Source organism: Bos taurus, chromosome 15 (assembly GCF_002263795.3).
Source record: "Bos taurus isolate L1 Dominette 01449 registration number 42190680 breed Hereford chromosome 15, ARS-UCD2.0, whole genome shotgun sequence".
NCBI classification, from domain to species: Eukaryota; Metazoa; Chordata; class Mammalia; order Artiodactyla; family Bovidae; genus Bos; species Bos taurus.
This window is the reverse complement of record NC_037342.1, coordinates 78191420-78210320: the sequence shown is the minus strand read 5'-3', so window position 1 is coordinate 78210320 and position 18901 is coordinate 78191420. Positions and strand designations below refer to the sequence as shown.

Here is an 18901-nt window from a genome sequence, read left to right as displayed (position 1 = left end):
TCTGTCCATTTGCTTCATGGAGTCTTCTGATTATTCAGATTTTTATATGCAGTGTAGATTATTTGAAAGGAATACCATGGTGCACACACTGAAAAACAAGTTTATTACATTAGGAAATATATCAAAATGCCAAGCAAATCCTACATATACATAGAAGAAATTAACTAGTTATTTGGCAGGGAAATTTTTCACAAGTAACTTCTTTCCTACTAACTTCAAAAAGAAAAATAGCATTTGACTGTTCAGTTCTTTTCACTCCGTCATATTAACATGACCAGACTCGTTGACTGAAATTTTGAAAGACATTCCCATGATACTTTTTAAATCATGCTATAAGTCTAAGAATGGACCTCCTGAAATTGTTATGCCAGGTACTAAGTGAATAGGATCTTCTTTCTATTAGGGGTGAAGATCGTGGGCTATTTCATCCCTTCCAGCTGCAATTATCACTGAATCTTGGAATGTGTCCAAGGCTGATTCTTGTTTAATTAATTCACTTGGATTTTCCACAAAGGTTTTAAGGAACATCTGTAGGAGCTTTCCTGATGGCTCAGTGGTGAAGAATTCACTTGCCAATGCATAAGATGCAGGTTTGAGCCCTGGGTTGAGAAGATTCCCTGGAGAAGGAAATAGCAAACCATTCCAGTATCCTTGCCTGGGAAATCTCATGGACAGAGGAGCCTGGCAAGCTACAGTCCATGGGGTGGCAAAAGAATTGGACATGACCTAGGAACTAAACAACAACGAAAAATATGTGAAGATATTACTAGAGCAAATCACATAATTAATATCAGAAAGGTATAACATGCAAAAAAAGTAGCTTTAGAATCGTTATGAGGCTGCTGCCAATGAGATAAAATATAGATGTACTCATTTTGATCTACTGGACTTAATATATTCTCCCCTGCCATGGAAAGAATATCTTTCCTTTTATTCAATACTAGATTTAATCACCTTAAAATTTGGTTCAGTTCAGTCAGTTCAGTTCAGTCTCTCAGTCGTGTCCAACTCTTTGCAATCCCATGAATTGCAGCACACCAGGCCTCCCTGTCCATTACCAACTCCCGGAGTTCAGTCAAACTCACGTCCATCAAATCGGTGATGCCATCCAGCCATTTCATCCTCTGTCATCCCCTTTAAATAAATAAAACTATACTAAAAATAAAATTAAATGTTTTATTTTTTTGTTTTTTTCCAAATGTTTTGTTTTATTTTATTTTTAATATAAATGTATTTACTTTAATTGGAGGCTAATTACTTTACAATATTGTATTGGTTTTGCCATACATCAACATGAATCCGCCACGGGTGTACACATGTTCCCCACTCTGAACCCCCCTCCCACCTCCCTCCCCCTACCATCCCTCTGGGCCATCCCAGTGCACCAGCCCCAAGCATCCTGTATCCTGCATCGAACCTGGACTGGCAATTCGTCTCATATATGATATTATACATGTTTCAATGCCATTCTCCCAAATCATCCCACCCTCTCCCTCTCCCACAGCGTCCAAAAGACTGTTCTATACATCTGTGTCTCTTTTGCTGTCTCGCATACAGGGTTATCATTACCATCTTTCTAAATTCCATATACATGTGTTAGTATACTGTATTGGTGTTTTTCTTTCTGGCAGTTTTAGATGTAACAACTAATGATTTATCCAATTATTAATTATTTTTAAAAGTTAGGGCATATCTCTTATGCCAGCAACTGTGCTATGAGCTAGGACACAGCACTTAATAAAACCGGAGGGAAAATCACGTAAAAATAATTTTTTTTCCTGCATGGATATTATAATAGGTCAGACAATAAAGAAGGAGACGTTTAATAAAGTAGTTATAGTCTTAATCAGGGCTTATAAGGTAAGAAATAGAATAATGAGACAGAAGAGAAGAGGGAGAATTCTACTGTGGATAATATAATCAGAGAAGACCCTTGAAAGGTTATCTTTAAGCTGTGATTGAAAGATATGAAGTGACTGCCATTAGAAGCACTGTTCCAGAAAGTAAAACTAAATAAAAATTAATAAAATTATCTCCTGTCATCAGAGATGACAAGACCTATATTTAGAAAAATATAAACTTTTCACAGGAATTTTTATGGCAGTGCTATGTTATAAAAGGACTTATCTTATTCTAGATTTTAATTGGGCAGATTTCAACCTTTCTATGTTGGGGATGATGTTAGCTATAGATCTGTTATATATGGACTTTTTATATGCCAAGGTGCCTTCCTTCTATTTCCAATTGTTGAGAGTTTTTTTACGAAATGATGTTGAATTTCTATGTGTAATTAGCAACTCAAGGAAAAATTAAGAAAGTAATTCCATGTACAAAAGCATCAAAAAAGAATAAAATATTTAAATAAACTTAACCAAAGAGATAAGTCCTGTAAACTGAAAACTACAAAAGGTTACTGAGAGATATTATGGAAGACACACAAATGTGAAAGGACATTTATGATCTGGGACACTTAAAAGTATTAAGTTGTTAATACTACCTCAAGTGATCCACAGATCAAAAATAGCAAAACTTTCTTTTCTTTCTTTGCAGAAACAGAAAAATCCATGCTAAAATTCATATGAAATCTCAAGGACTCGAAATTGCCAAAACAATCTTGAAAGAAAGCTGGGGGTCTCATACTTCTTGACATATTATACAAAGCGATGGTAATCATAGCACCAGTATTCGAATAAAGATGGATGATGGACCGATGGAATAAAATAGAAAGCCTAGAAATAAACCTTTGTATATGTCTTTAGATAATTTTCAACAAGGGCACCAAGAGTATTTGGGTACTCTTGGTACCAAGAGTGGGGAAAATATAACAAGTTATAAAAAGGCAATCACAAAAAAGCAATTATCATATGATTTCACTTACATGAAGCACTTAGGGCAGTCAAATTCATAAACAGGAAGTAGAATGGTGGTTGCCTGGGGCTCCATGAGCTTATATGGAGAACTTTGTTTGATGACTGAAATTTCAGTTTGGGAAGTTGGAAAAGTTATAGATGGATAGAGGTAATGTTTGCATAACAAGTAGGTGTCACTTTAAAATGATTAAAATTGTAAATTTTGTTATGTATGTGTTACTAAGCCATGTCCAACTCTTTGCTGACCCCATGGACTGCAGCACACCAGGCTTCCCTGTCCTTTGTTAATCTCCCAGAGTCTGCTCAAAGTCATGCTCACTGAGTTCGTGCTCCTATCTAACTGTCTCATCCTCTGTCATCCCCTTCTCCTGCCTTCAATCTTTCCCAGAATCAGGGTCTTTCCAATGGGTTGGCTCTTTGTATCAGGTGGCCAAAGTACTGGAGCTTCAGCTTCAGCATCAGCCCTTCCAATGAATAGTCAGGGTTGATTTCCTTTCAGATTGGTTAGTTTGATCTCTTTGCTGCCCAAGGGACTCCCAAGAGTCTTCTCCAGCAACACAATTCAAAAGCATCAATTCTTTGACACTCAGCCTTCTTTATGTATATATGAGCACAATTTTCAAAATAAATGTAAGAACTAAGGGACCTCCCTGGTGGTGCAGTGATGGGAATCCACCTGCCAGTGCAGGGGACATAGGTTCAATCCTGGTCCGGGAAGATTCCACATGCTGCAGAGCGATTAAGCCCATGCTCCGTAACCACTGAGCACACGCTCTAGAGCCTGAGAGGTACAACTAGAGAGCCCGCACGCCACAACTACCGAAGTCTGCATACCCCAGGGTCCTCTAGCCACAACTAATGAGCCCCGGTGCTGCAATTACTGAAGCCCAGGAACCCTAGAGGCAGCGAGTCAGAACTACTGAGCCCTCAGGCTGCAACTATTGAAGCCCGTGCACCTAGAGCCTGTGCTCCTCAACAAGAGAAGCCACAGAAATGAGAAGCCCATGCACCACAACTAGAGAGCAGCCCCCACTCTCCACGACTATAGAAATCCCGCGTGCAGCAACGAAGACCCAGTGCAACCAATAAATAAATAAAACTGTGTATGTGTTAGTTGCTCAGTCGTGTCCAGCTCTTTGCAACCCCATGGACCGTAGCCCGCCAGGCTCCTCTGTCCATGGGATTCCCCAGGCAAGAATACTGGAGTGGGTTGCATTCCATGTCAAAAACCAAAAAAAAAAAATGAAGTTAGTTTCTTAAAAGGAAAAAAAAGAAAAAAAAATCTAAGGTGACTTCATTAGTTGAAATATGAGGGGAACATAAACTGTACCTCTATAGCCCAAAGTATATGCAAATATCATTGGCTTCAGATAATCTTGGGTAACTTATTTAAGAGGTAAATATGTCAATCCAATGGCAAAACCACTAAATTAAAACCTTTATTTTTTATTTTTATTTTATATTAGAGTACAGTTGATCAACAATGTGTTAGTGTCAGGTCTAATTCAAAGGGTCTGAGTTACACATATATGTGTATCTATTTTATCAAATTTTTTTTCCGTTTAGGTTATTACAAAATATTCAGTTACCTGTGTTATAGAGTAGGTCCTTGTTGATTATCTATTTTAAATATACTAGTGTGTATTGTCAATATCCAAGTAATCTACTTGAGTAGCCTGCCAGGCTCCTCTGTCCATGGAATTTTTCAGGCAAGAATACCAGAGTGGGTTGCCACTTTCTGCTCCAGGGAATCTTCCCAGTCCAGGGAGCAAACCCAAATCTCTTGCGTCTCTTGCATTGGCAGGTGGATTCCTTACCACTAGCGCCACCTGGGGTTGTAATAAGTCATAATAAAATAAACATGTTCTCATTTCAGAAAAAAAATCTCTAAAACTGCATCCTAACACATTTTTTTTAGTCTATTTTTCTTTTTCTTTCTTTCCTTTTTTCTTTTTTTTTTTTTTGTGTGGCTATATTCTTCCTGGCAAAGCCCATGGACAGAGAATCCTGGCGGGCCACGGTCCACACAGTTGCAAAGAGTCAGACAGGACTGAAGCGACTTAGCACAGCACATAGAAAAAAGATCTCAGCAGCACAAGATGCTCAGCAGTGATTTAAGTCCTGAACTTCCTTGAAAGGGATGATTTTTTCCTAAAGCAAGTGTCAGGTAGCATTTTAGGTGTTATAGCTAAAGAACAGCAGCTATCTACAAGGGATTAGAAACACGGGCAGGAACTGCAAGTTCAACCCAATGTTACAATAGGTGGCTTGTTAACTGAAGACACCAATTCTTATCTGGATAACAGTTTTTTTATACTTTAAAGCATAAACTCTTCTTAACCTTCTTAATGGGAATCTTAATGAAAATAATAGTTTTGAACATATTTTAAATTTATTTTCACAATTTTAAGCTAACTTTAATTTAAACAGTTTTATCTTATCTATATTTAATTTATTATTTAATTTTTAATAATTTTGAAATAGAAATATACAGGCTTAGGCAAAATTCTGAGAAATACTAATAAGTGACTGCTAGATTCTTCACATGTCAAAATATCTTAGATATCATAGCAATTATGTGCCAATGTGTACATGAATAAAGAGATCAGTGAAAAAGATTAAAGTTTTGAATTGGACCCAAATACATTGGGAGTTCAAAATACAGTAGTCAGAATTTCAAATCAATGGCAAAAAGATAATATGTGAATATTTTTTAAAAATTCTAAAATTTACAGAACAAATAAAATCAACCCCTATTTAAACTCCTAAATAAATTCAAGATGAATCAAATGTTATAAGATGTAAGATATGAAAAATGCTTGAAAAATTAAATGCAAAAAAAAAATTGAAGAATTTTTTGGTGCAAATGAAATGAGAAAATTCTTCCTAAGCAAGATAAATTTTTTTTAATTTAATATAAGCTACAAAAAATTTTACATGCAAAAATAATTCTACATAGAATAAAAAGTTAAAAACATATAGCCAGAAAACATTAACTATATATACAATGTAAAGAGATCATTTCTTTTGCTTAAAATTCTCTCATAAAAATCAAAAATTGAATGAATCAGATTAAAGTGGAGTCACAAAGAGTAGGACGCAGCTGAGCAGCTAAGCACAAATAAATACAAATCAAATTAAACATGTAGGAAGATACTCAAACTCAATTATATCAAAAGGTTTGCAGTTAAAGTAAAAAGTAAATTTAATCAGACGTGATAAATGTTTATCAGGTACTGGTCATTGAGAATGTGGTCAAGAAAATTCACATGGACTATGGGGCTGCACAGAATTGGACACGACTGAAACGACTTAGCAGCAGCAGCAGCAGCATGGGCAGGACAGTAGTTGTTAGTGGGGCTTTCTTGATGGTTCAGTGAATAAAGAAGACACAAAGGACACAGGTTCGATTCCTGAGTGAAGATCCTCTGGAGGAGGAAATGGCAACCCATTTCAGTATTCTTGCCTGAAAAATCCCAAGAACAGAGAAGCCTGGCAGGCTACAGTCCATGGAGTCACAAAGAGTAGGACACAGCTGAGCAGCTAAGCACAGACACAGTAGCTGTTAGTACAACCTCAAGAGCAATAGTTTGGAGTGAAGTAAGTCAGAAAGAGAAAAACAAATATAGTATATTAACGTTTCTATATGGAATCTAGAAAAATGGTGTTGATGAACCTATTTGCAGGAAAGAAATGGAGACGCAGATATAGAGATGGGAGTCGTGGACACAGTAGGGGAAGGAAAGAGTGAGATAAACAGAGAAAGTAGCATCGGCATATATACATTTCCTTGTGTAAAACAGATAATGTGAGAAGTTTCTATATAACACAGGGAGCCCAGCTTGGCACTCTGTGGTGACCTACAGGGGTGGAGTCGGGGGAGGAGAGGGAGGCTCAAGATGGAGGTGGTGCTGGTTCAGCCACTACGTCGTGTCCGACTCTTGCGACCCCATGGTCTGTAGCCTATCAGGCTCCTCTGTTCATGGGACTCTCCAGGCAAGAATTCTGGAGTGGGTTGCCATTTCCTTCTCCAGGGGATCTTCCCAACCCAGGAATCAAACCCAGGTCTCCTGCATTGCAGGCAGATCCTTTACTGACTGAGCTATGAGGGAAGGTGACATATGTATAATTAAATCTGATTTGGGCTGTTATATGGCAGAAACCAACACAATATTATAAAGCAATTTTCCTCCAATTAAAAATTAATTTTAAAAAAGAGGATTATAGTTTGGCAATAAATATCAATATCAGCATTTTAAATGCATATACTACTTGACCATTGAATCAAATGTAATATCAACAATTCCACACCTAGGAACTTATATTTGCACATACTCTAAAACATACATTTATTGGAAATATAACTGTCATAGAAAAGTTTGGGGCTGTCATGAAAGGAATGGACATATTAATTTTGATACAAATTTATGAAGAGTGTTTTGCAAAAATGAGAAAATTTAAGAAATATATATGGACTGGCATGGAAATATCTTTAAGATATTGCATAGCAAAAGCAAGTGATACATATATAGAAAGAAACAAATACATATACATATAGAGAATACACTTGCATCTGCAAAGATTATTACTAGATGAAAATTAAGAAACAAATTTAGGGTCAACCTCTGAGAATGAGGACTGAAAGAAGCTGAGAGAAAAATAGAAAATTCATTTTACATTTCACCCATATTGTTTGGATTTCCTTGTGGCTCAGATGGTAAAGAAACCGCCTGAAATACGGGAGACCTGGGTTTCACCCGTGGGTTGGGAGGATCCCCTGGAAAAGTCAATGGCAATCCACTCCAGTATTCTTGCCTATAGAATTCCACGGGCAGAAGAGCCTGGTGGACTAGAGTCCACAGGGTTGCAAAGAGTCAGACACTACTGAGTGACTACACTTTCGTAGCATTTAGTTTTCACTTATGCTATTTATTATTATCTATTTTACTTCAGCTTCATTGTAAACACTAAAAGTACAAACGTAAAAGTGCTGTGTAATGCAAATGAAATACAGTAAAGGCAAGCCGTGTATAATTATGTATTTTAAACTGTATAAGTAAAAATGTTAACTTAAATGACAAGATGCTAAATAAAAATTACACTGTCTCTGAAAAAGAATAAAAAATGTAAATGCATAAGTTGGTGAAAAATCAGTATAACTATGAACAATTTACTCGCTAATTCATTACATATTAATTCCTTGCTGTGTAGGCATTACACCATTATAGGTACACTGATAAACAAGATAATGAATTCTAGTAGGTAGGTAATTATATATTATAATTATACCCTGTTATTATACCCTGGTTGTTTAATTGTAATCTTTAATTATAATTAACATAAACTCTTTGAAAAAGAGAAATCACAACAAATTTTAAAACGACTTCTGCATTCCAAGAAAATGAACCATGATGTCAAATGACTCCCTTCATGATGGATGATGCATTTATTTAATATGGGATATGATGTTTCTTTTCCAGAGCTTCTTCATAGCATAAATTAACTCAGAATTTCTTAGACTGTAGATTAATGGGTTCAGCATAGGGGTTATGACTGTATAGAACACGCTCAATGATTTATCAATGTAGAAGGTCTTAGCAGGTCTTACATATATGAAAATACAGGGAACAAAGAAGCAGACAACCACAGTGATGTGGGAACCACAGGTCTGGAGGGCTTTCCGCCTCCCTTCCTGACTCAGGTTCTTCAGAGAGTGCAGGATGACTCCATAGGAGAAGAGCAAGAGCAGAAACACTATAGTGCAGATCAGTCCTCCATTGGCCACAACTAAGATGCCAATGACATAGGTGTCAGTACAGACAAGTTCCAATAAGGGGTACATGTCACACATAAAGTGATCAATGACATTTGGACCACAGAATGGGAGCCCATAAATAGTGCTAAGTTGAATTACTGAATGCAGAAAACCTCCAACCCAGGACACCACTAGCAACCCAACACACACCCTCTGCTTCATGATCACCAAGTAATGCAAGGGCTTACAGATGGCCACATAGCGGTCATAGGCCATCACCAGCAGAAGGAAGACCCCTGATCCAGAAAAAAGGTGCTCTGTAAATAGCTGGGTCATGCAAGATTTAAAGGTTATGGTTTTTTCTCCAAAGAACAAGTCTGAGATCAATCTGGGGGTAATAGAAGAGGAATAAGCAATATCCATACATGATAAGCAAGCAAGAAAAAAGTACATTGGTGTGTTCAGGGTCTTACTGACAGCTACAGTGACTATAATTAGAAAATTGCCCACCACAGTCAAAAGGTAGACAAACAGGAACATAAACAAAAGTACTTTCTCCTCCTTTGGATTCTGTGTGAGTCCCAGGAGAACAAAGTAGGTTACATTGTTTCTTGATTCCATCTAATCTGAACAGGAGCTGACTTCATACAGTAGAAGCAACTTACCTACAAAACAAGGAGGGGAAGATAAAGGGGTAAAATGCTAAAATGTATAAGAATTTTTTTTTCCATTTGTTGAAAGAATGAGTATAGAACAACTATTTGTGTCCAATGTGTCATGGACATTTTTATTATTATCAGGTTGAAGGCAGAGTTTCTTTCCTTCAGTGCTATGACACATAACGAGAAATCAACCGATTCCAGACCCACGCTATTAGTGCCATTAAATGAATATTCAAACAGTGCTAAGAGTCATACTACAGGAGTATATCAAATAGGTATGACAGAAGACTTTCCAGAGGAAGCAAAGCTTCAGCTGAGTGTAAAAAAGAATTGAATGAATAAAAAAAATAAGGAGGAGAAATCCAAAAAGTCCAAAATTTATAAAGCCACAAAAGTCTAATACCTGAGGCCCACTTGAGGTAATTTACATAATCAATGTGGGTAGATCAGACTGTGAGGAAGTTCCCTGTACTGAATTGTCTCAGACCTCACTGACACTTCTTAGGTTTTTAGATGGTTATTTCCCTTTTCCTGACAATTAAATACTACAGCAGTAATTTTGTGTCTCCAACCCCTACCTCTCCTCTTAATTTGAAAACTTGGATATGCAACATCTCTAATTTTGACATCCAAGTGAATAGTAATTTAGTATTTAAAAACTTTTGAAATGTCCATAATAACCATAAGCATTTTCTATACAAAATTTAAAGAGGTGTTCCCTATTTATCTCATTAAATGCTGTCTTTAGTATTCTTGCCTGGAAAATACCATGGACAGAGGAGCCTGGTAGACTACAGTCCATGGGGTCGCAAAGAGTCGGACACGACTGAGCAACTTCACTTCACTTTCACTTTATCATGTTATCGTTCGGACAAAAAATTGCTGTACTCTTCATTCATTTGTTACTCTCATAAAACTTTAATAAATCCTATTCACTCTACTATGAAAATATATCAGAAATTTGATCATTTCCTACTTCTTAATTTCTTCCTGGTCCACAGCAATAGATGCCTATCAAGTCTCTCCATGTTTATTCTAGCCTCCAAGAATCAGTTCTCCTGAAGCAGCCCAAATGACATCACGCTACTGCTCAAAAATCCTAGAGTATAATCTAATCATACTCATAGAAGAGGAATAAGCAATATCCATACATGATAAGCAAGCAAGAAAAAAGTACACTGGTGTGTTCAGGGTCTTACTGACAGCTACAGTGACTATAATTAGAAAATTGCCCACCACAGTCAAAACATAGACAAACAGGAACATAAACAAAAGTATTTCCCCCTCCTTTTAATATTGACAGTAACAAGAACTGTAACCCTCTTTTTACAGTTGAAGAAACTAATGCTAGAAGATCTCATTCATTTTCCCGAAATCACACATTTCTAAGGGACATACCTAGAACTGAATCTAAGTTTGATGGATTTCAAAGTAATTAAATTTCTTACATAATAAAGACAATCCCCAATAATGAGCCTGGTTCCCACTATCTACTGCTAATCTTACCTTGTGGAGGCTTGTTCAGAATCTAAGGGTGACTTAAATTTACACACAAACACTTGAAATTATTTTTCATCCAATTTAACAACAGAGGACAAAAGGTCACCTTATTACTTGAGGACACATTTCATTTTATTTAACTCTCAGTCAATTTTCTCCATGGAGTCTTCTGATTATTCAGAGGCACATTTTTATGTGCTGTGTTGAGTTTTCCAAAAGAATTCTATGGTGCACACCTAGAAAAACAAAAGCTTACCACATTAGGAAATTTATCAAAATGACCAGCAAATCTTACATATACATAGAATAAATCAACTGGTTATTTGGCAGGGAAGTTTTCACAAGTAACATCTTTCCTACTAACTTCAACAAGAAAAATAATATTTGACTGTCTAGCCCTTTTCATTCTGTCATATTAACATGACCAGACTTGTTGACTGAGATTTTGAAAGACATTCTCATTTTTTTTTTTTCTGTCATGCTTTAAGTCTATAAAAGGGCCACCTGAAAAATTGATTCCAGTTACTAAGTGGATAACATCTTCTTCTTATTAGGGGGGAAGATTATGGGATATTTCATCCCTTTCAGCCACAATCATCATTGAGTCTTAGAATTGGAATGTGTCCAAGACTGATTCTTGTTTAATTAATCACTTGGATTTCCCCTAGAGTTTTTTTTTTTTTTAATCTATAGGCAAAGTCACAAAAATAATATCAAAAAAGTACAATACCCAAAACAAAACAGCTTTAGAATCTTTAAGAGGCTAAAGTCAATCAAAAATAATAAAACATTTGTCCCAGTGCACTTATTTGTTATTTCTTTCCCCACCTGCCATTGCAAGATTTTCTTTCCTTTTGTTTAGTACTCAATTTAATCACCTTAATTTGGTTAGATATATGAAAATTATATCAAAAAAACACAATTAAATGTATTAAAATTTTAGATATAATAGCTAATTATCCAATTATTATCATTTGTTTTTTTTGAAGTCTGGGCACCTCTGTCATGTCAGCAACTGTCCTCTGAGTGAGGACACAGGGATGAGTGAAACCTGGGAGAGCACATGAAGGTTTCTTCCTGCCTGGATCTTCTTTCTTAGAGCCAGACAATAAAGTATGAGACAACTTGACAAAGTAGCTGCAGTCTTATTCACTGCTTATAAGAATTAGAATACTGTGAAAAAAGATAAGAAGTAGAGTTCTACTGTGGAAAGCGTACAGATGACCTTTCTTCAAAGGTGATGTTTAAGCTGAGATTAAAAGGATAGCGAGTGGCTACCATCAGAAGCACTGTTACAGAAACTAAAACTAAATGAAATTAATGAATAAAACTATCTCACTTCAGAGAAAACAAGAGCTATACTTAGAAAACTCTAAAATTTTCACAGGAATTTTTATGGCAGTACTATGTTAAAAAGGACCAGAGAATATATGCCCTCTTGTCTTATTCCATATTTTAATGGAAAAGCTTTCAACCTTTCATGTAGAGAAAGGTATTAGCTGTGGATCTGTAATATATGGATTTTATTAAGTCAAGGTACTTTCTATTTCCAACTTGTTGAGAGATTTCTATGAAATGATAACTGAATTTCTATCTGATCATGGACAACCCAAGGAGACTTTAAGAAAATAATTTCACTTACAAAAGTATCAAAAAAAAGAATAAAATAAAGTCTTACACTCTGAAAACTACAAAATATTGCTGAGAGATATATAGAACACACACACATATACGAGAAGATGCTTATAAGCTGGGCTATTCAACAATTCAGTTCAGTTCAGTCACTCAGTCATGTCCAACTCTTTGCAACCCCATGAATCCCAGCACGCCAGGCCTCCCTGTCCATCAACAACTGCCGGAGTCTACCCAAACCCATGTTCATTGAGTTGGTGATGCCATCCAGCCATCTCATCCTCTGTTGTCCCCTTCTCCTCCTGCTCCTAATCCCTCCCAGCATCAGGGTCTTCTCAAATGAGTCAGCTCTTCGCATCAGGTGGCCAAAGGATTGGAGTTTCAGCTTCAACATCAGTCCTTCCAATGAACACCCAGAACTGATCTACTTTAGGATGGACTGGTTGGATCTCCTGCAGTCCAAGAAACTCTCACGGGTCTTCTCCAACACCACAGTTTAAAAGCATCAATTCTTCGGCGCTCAGCTTTCTTCACATCCAACTCTCACATCCATAAAAACCATAGCTTTGACTAGACAGACCTTTGTTGACAAAGTAATGTCTCTGCTTTTTAATATGTTGTCTATGTTGGTCATAACTTTCCTTCCAAGTAGTAAGCGTCTTTTAATTTCATGGCTGCAATCACCATCTGCAGTGATTTTGGAGCCCCCCAAAATAAAGTCAGCCACTCTTTCCTCTGTTTCCCCATCTATTTGCCATGAAGGGATGGGACCAGATGCCATGATCTTCGTTTTCTGAATGTTGAGCTTTAAGCCAACTTTTTCACTCTCTTTACTTTCATCAATAGGCTTTTTAGTTCTTCTTTATTTTCTGCCATAAGGGTAGTGTCATCTGAATATCTGAGATTATTGATATTTCTCCCAGAAATCTTGATTCCATCTTGTGCTTCTTCCAGCCCAGCGTTTCTCATGATGTACACTGCATATAAGTTCAATAAGCAGGGTGACAATATACAGCCTTGACATACTGCTTTTCCTATTTGGAACCAGTCTGTTGTTTCATGTCCAGTTCTAACTGTTGCTTCCTGACTTGCATATAGGTTTCTTAAGAGGCAGGTCAGGTGGTCTGGTATTCTCATCTCTTTCAGAATTTTCCCCAGTTTATTGTGATCCACACAGTCAAAGGCTTTGGCATAGTCAATAAAGCAGAAATAGATGGTTTTCTGACACTCTCTTGCTTTTTCAATGATCCAGTAGATGTTGGCAATTTGATCTCTGGTTCCTCTGCCTTTTCTGAAACCAGCTTGAACATCTGGTTCATAAGTCATGTATTGCTGAAGCCTGACTTGGAATATTTTGAGCATTACTTAATAATACCTCGTGATTCAGTGCAATTCCTATCATAACCAAAAAATCTTTTTTGCAGTAACAGAAAAATCCATGCTAAAATTCATAAGGAATCTCAAGGACTCCAAATTGTCAAAACAATCTAGAAAAGAAGATTGGGAGTCTCATACCTCCTGATTATAAAATATATTATGCAAATCTATGGTAATGACAGCCCCAGCATTGAAATAAAGATGCACGATGGACTAATGGAGTAAAACAGATAGTTTAGAAATAAATCTTCCTATATGTATTTAGATAATGTTCAACAAGTGTCCCAAGCATTTTATGGGGAAAAGAAATTATAATAAGTGTTTAAAAGGCAATCACCAAAAACCAGAAATGGTATGATTCCACTTCCATGAGGCACTTAAAGCAGTCAAATTCATAGGCAGAAAATAGCAGTGAGCAAAAATGAAGGATTTTGTTTAATGGCTGTGGAATTTCAGTTTGGAAAGTTGAAAAAGTTTTGGAGATGGATGGTGGTGATGTTTGCATAACAATGTGAATTAACTTAGTGCTACTCTGAAATGGTAAAAATTGTAAATTTTGTTATGCATATTTCACCACAATTTTTAAAGTAAATATAAGAACTAAGGTGACCTCATTAACTGGTTTATGATGTGAACATAAACTATAGCACAATAGCCCAAAGTATATGTAAAGATCATTGGCTTCAAATAAACCAAGGTAATCTTTCTAATCAATAGCAAATTGACAAATAGTCAATCAATAGCAAAACTACTAAATTAAAATCTCTATTTTTAATATTTACTTTGTATTGGAATATAGCTGATTAACAATGTGTTAGTTAAGGTGTACAGCAAGGTGATTCAGGTATACACGTATTTGTATCTATCCTTTTCCAAATTCTTTTCCCATTTAGGTTACTACAGGATGTTGAGCAGAGCTTCCTGTACTACACAGTAAGTCCTTGCTGGATGTCAATTTTAAATATAGTAGTCTGTATATGCTAATTCCAAAGTTTTATCTAATCAATGCAACAAATATTGAGTACCTCCTGTGGGCCAGGCATTGTTTAAGTTCTCAGGATGAATCAATAAAGAAAGTAGACAAAAAAGAAGAAGAAGAAGAAAGAAAGAAGGAGAAAGAAGGAACAAAAACACAAACTCTTTATTTTGGAGTTTCAAACTCAGATTTTAAAAGCAAGTTATCAAACACTGTTGAAGGATTTTGTGCTCCTCCGGACTTCAGATTGTCTGGTTTTGCAGAGGAAAGATGAGATTTTACAATAGGAAACTTCCTTGCCTACAAAGCAATGAGAATTTGCACTACAGATTAGACCAAAACTCCACCTTGCAAATAGAGGTACCAAAGTTACTGATGAAACACTGAGTGGGATGGGTTTACCCTCAAAGTGACAGGGAGTAATTTATGCTACATGGATCAGCGATATGCTAAATAGAAGTTGCAGTGAGTCATAATAAAACAGGTTGGTGCAAACATTATTGTGGTTTCAGACTGTGATTATTAAATCAACATATTGATAAGTAGGCTCAAACATCTTTATTAATCAAAACAGGAAGCATTGCAATCAACACATTTTTGCCAATGAGAAATACATTTATTTATTCCTGTATGTAAAAATCTGGGCTTGGGGAGTCCACAAACTCTTGGAAAGCATTTTCTGCCTCCTACTGGTTGTGGAAGTGTTTTCCCTGCAAAAGTCGTTGAAGGGATATGCTTGAAGAAGTGGTAGTCAGCTGGCAAGAGGTCAGGCTGAATATGGCAGATGAGGTAAAACTTAGACCAGTTCATTCAACTTTTGAAAAACTGTATGTGTGAGGTGCACTCGGTCATTATCCTGGAGAAGAACTGGGCCCCTTCTTTTGACCAATACCGGCTGTAGGCATTGCAGTTTTTGGTGCATCCCATTGATTTGCTGGGACTTCTCTAGTGGCTCAGACAGTAGAGAATCTGCCTGCAATGCAGAAGACCCAGGTTCAATCCCTGGGTTGGGAAGATACCCTGGAGAAGGGAATAGCAACCCACTCCAGTATTCTTGCCTCAAGAATCCCATGGACAGGGGAACCTGGCAGGCTACAGTCCTTGGGATTGCAGTCGGACAGAGCTGAGCGACTTTCATTTCATTTCACTTCACTTCATTGATTTGCTGAGCATACTTCTCAGATGTAATGATTTCACTGGGATTCAGAAAGCTGTAGTGGATCAGAGCAGAAGCAGAAGCAGACCAACAGTGACCATGTCTTTTTTTTTTTTTTTTTTTTTTGGTGCAAGTTTGGCTTTGGGAAGTGCTTTGGAGCTTCTCTTTAGTCCAACCACTGAGCTGGTTGTTGCAGTTGTCATATAAAATTCACTTTTTGTCGCAGGTCACAATTTGATGGAGAAATGGTTCATTGCTGTTGTACAGAGTAAGAAAAGATGACACTTTGAAGCAACAATTTTTTATTATTGGTCAGTTGATAAAGCATCCAAGTATTGAAGTTTTTCACCTTTCCAGTTTGCTTTAAACACTGCATGACAATATAACAGTTGATTTTGATCTTCCACAACTTCTTGTGTAATTATAAGAGGATCAGCTTTGATGATTGCTTTCAATTGATCTCTGTCAGCTTCCGATGGCCAGCCGCTAAGCTGCTTCTCCGCTGGAGGAGTTACCGTTGGGCTCATAATCTGTGGCTTTTAATTATTTACTTATTTTTCCTACCTATTATGTTGCCCTCTGTGCTTCCAAGGCTTGCCACAGACTCGGCAGTGAGAGTGTTTTCTGGTGTTTGGAAACCTCTCTTTTTAAGACTCCCTTCCTGGGATGGATATTATCTGCTTGATTTCTTTATATATATATAAATTTTTATTTTATTATTATTATTATTTTTACTTTACAATATTGTATTGGTTTTGCCATACATCAACATGCATCCGCCATGGGTGTACACGTGTTACCCATCCTGAACTCCCTCCCAATACCATCCCTCTGGATGATGAAACTGGAGCCTATTATACAGAGTGAAGTAAGCCAGAAAGAAAAACACCAATACAGTATACTAACACATATATATATGGAATTTAGAAAGATGGTAATGACAACCCTGTATGCAAGACAGCAAAAGAGACACAGATGTATAGAACAGTCTTTTGGACTCTGTGGGGGAGGGGGGATGATTTGGGAGAATAGCATTGAAACATGTATAATATCATATAAGAAATGAATTGCCAGTCCAGGTTTGATGCAGGATATAGGATGCTTGGGGCTGGTGCACTGGGATGACCCAGAGGGATGGTATGGGGAGGATTGGGAACACGTGTACACCCGTGGCGGATTCATGTTGATGTATGGCAAAACCAATACAATATTGTAAAGTAAAAAAAAATAAATTAAAATTTAAATTTAAAAAAAAAGAAATAGCAAAAAAAAAATTCTATGCCTAGGAATTCATAATTGCACAATTCAAAAACATATTTATTGGAAAATTATTTCTCATAGAGACGTTTAGGAACCAAATGAAGAGGAATGGACATGTCAATTTTAGTATAAATCTATACAGAGTATTGTGTAGCTTAAGAAAAGTTAAGAGATATTATAGATTGATAATAGAAATATTTTTCATATGTCAGATACCAAAAGCAAGTGTTACGTATATAGAAAGAAGCAAATATACATTGGTTAATATATTTTGTTTCAAAGATTATTGGTGGTAGTGATTTAGTCGCTAAGTCTTATCTGACTCTGTGCAACCCCATGAACTATAACCCACCAGGTTCCTCTCTCCATGTGATTTCCCAAGCAAGAATACTAGAGTGGGTTGCCATTTCCTCCTCCAGGAGATCTTGAATCAGGGATCGGAATCAGGGATTGAAACCAGGTCTCCTGTGTTGCAGGCAGGTTCTTTCCTGACTGAGCCACCAATTAAGCCATCAATTAAGAAACAAACTTAGGGCTAAATTCTGAGCATGAGGACTAGAAAATACTGAGAGAAAAATAGGAAATTTATTTGACATTGCATCCCAGTTTACTTGGTTTTCCTTTATACTATTTATTAATATCTTTTTTCAATTTCAATTTTTCTTATAAAGTTAAAGCATTAAATTAAACATTTTGTGAATAATGCAACTTAAATATAGTAAAGAAAGCAACTTATATAAAATTAAATATATAAAATTGTATATATAAAAATGTTCCAATTAAATGACACAAATCTATATAAAAAGTATCCTGTCTCTGAAAAAGAGTAAAAAAGATAAATACATGAATTGATTAAATTTCAGGGTGACTATATAATAGTTAAAATTCTATATAAAAAGTTTAAAAGTTAACTATATATAAACCTAAAAATCAGTAAAACTGATAATAATTTCTTAATTCATTTTAAATTACTGTTCTTGACATTTAGTCATATCCAGCTCTTCATGAACCCATGGACTGCAGTGCACCAAGCTTCCTTGTCCTTCACTGTCTCCTAGACTTTGCTCAAATTCATGGCCATTGAGTTGGTGATGCCATCCAGCCATCTCATGCTCTGTCACCCCCTTCTCCACCTGTGCTCAATCTTTCCCAGCATCAGGGATTTTTCCAATGAGTCAACTCTTCCCATCAGGTGGCCAAAGTATTGGAGCTTCAGCTTTAGCATCAGTTATTCCAATGAATAGTCAGGGTTGATTTCTCTTAGGATTGACTAGTATGACCTCCTCACATTTCAAAGGACTTTCAAGAGTCTTTGGCAGCACCACAGTTTAAAAGCATCAGTTCTTCTGTGTTCAGCCTTCTGTATGGTCCACATCTCATATCCATATATGACTATTGGAAAAACTATGCATTGACATATGGACTTCTGTTGGCAAAGTGATGTCTCTATTTTTTAAAATATATTACTAATTCCTAGATATATAGGCATTACCTCTTTCTAGGTACAGTAATAAACAAGAAATTATAGACCTTATATCCTAGTAAGTAGGTAAACTGTTAATAATAGCATAGCTGTATTAATTGCAAACATTCATATAATTATCACAAAGTCTCTGAAGAAAGGGAAATCAGAATCAAATTTTTAAATTACTTTTGTAATCTAAGTAAATGAACCCCGATGTCAAATGGCTCCCTTTATGGTAGATGATGCAC

General features: G+C 36.4%; 1 protein-coding gene across 1 annotated transcript; it reads right to left on the bottom strand.

The window, feature by feature from the left end:
• Positions 1–8316: 8316 nt before the first annotated feature.
• OR4A47D (olfactory receptor family 4 subfamily A member 47D) lies at positions 8317–9246 on the bottom strand. The gene has a single exon (NM_001390454.1). The coding sequence runs from the start codon at positions 9244–9246 to the stop codon at positions 8317–8319; it is 930 nt and encodes a 309-aa protein (NP_001377383.1).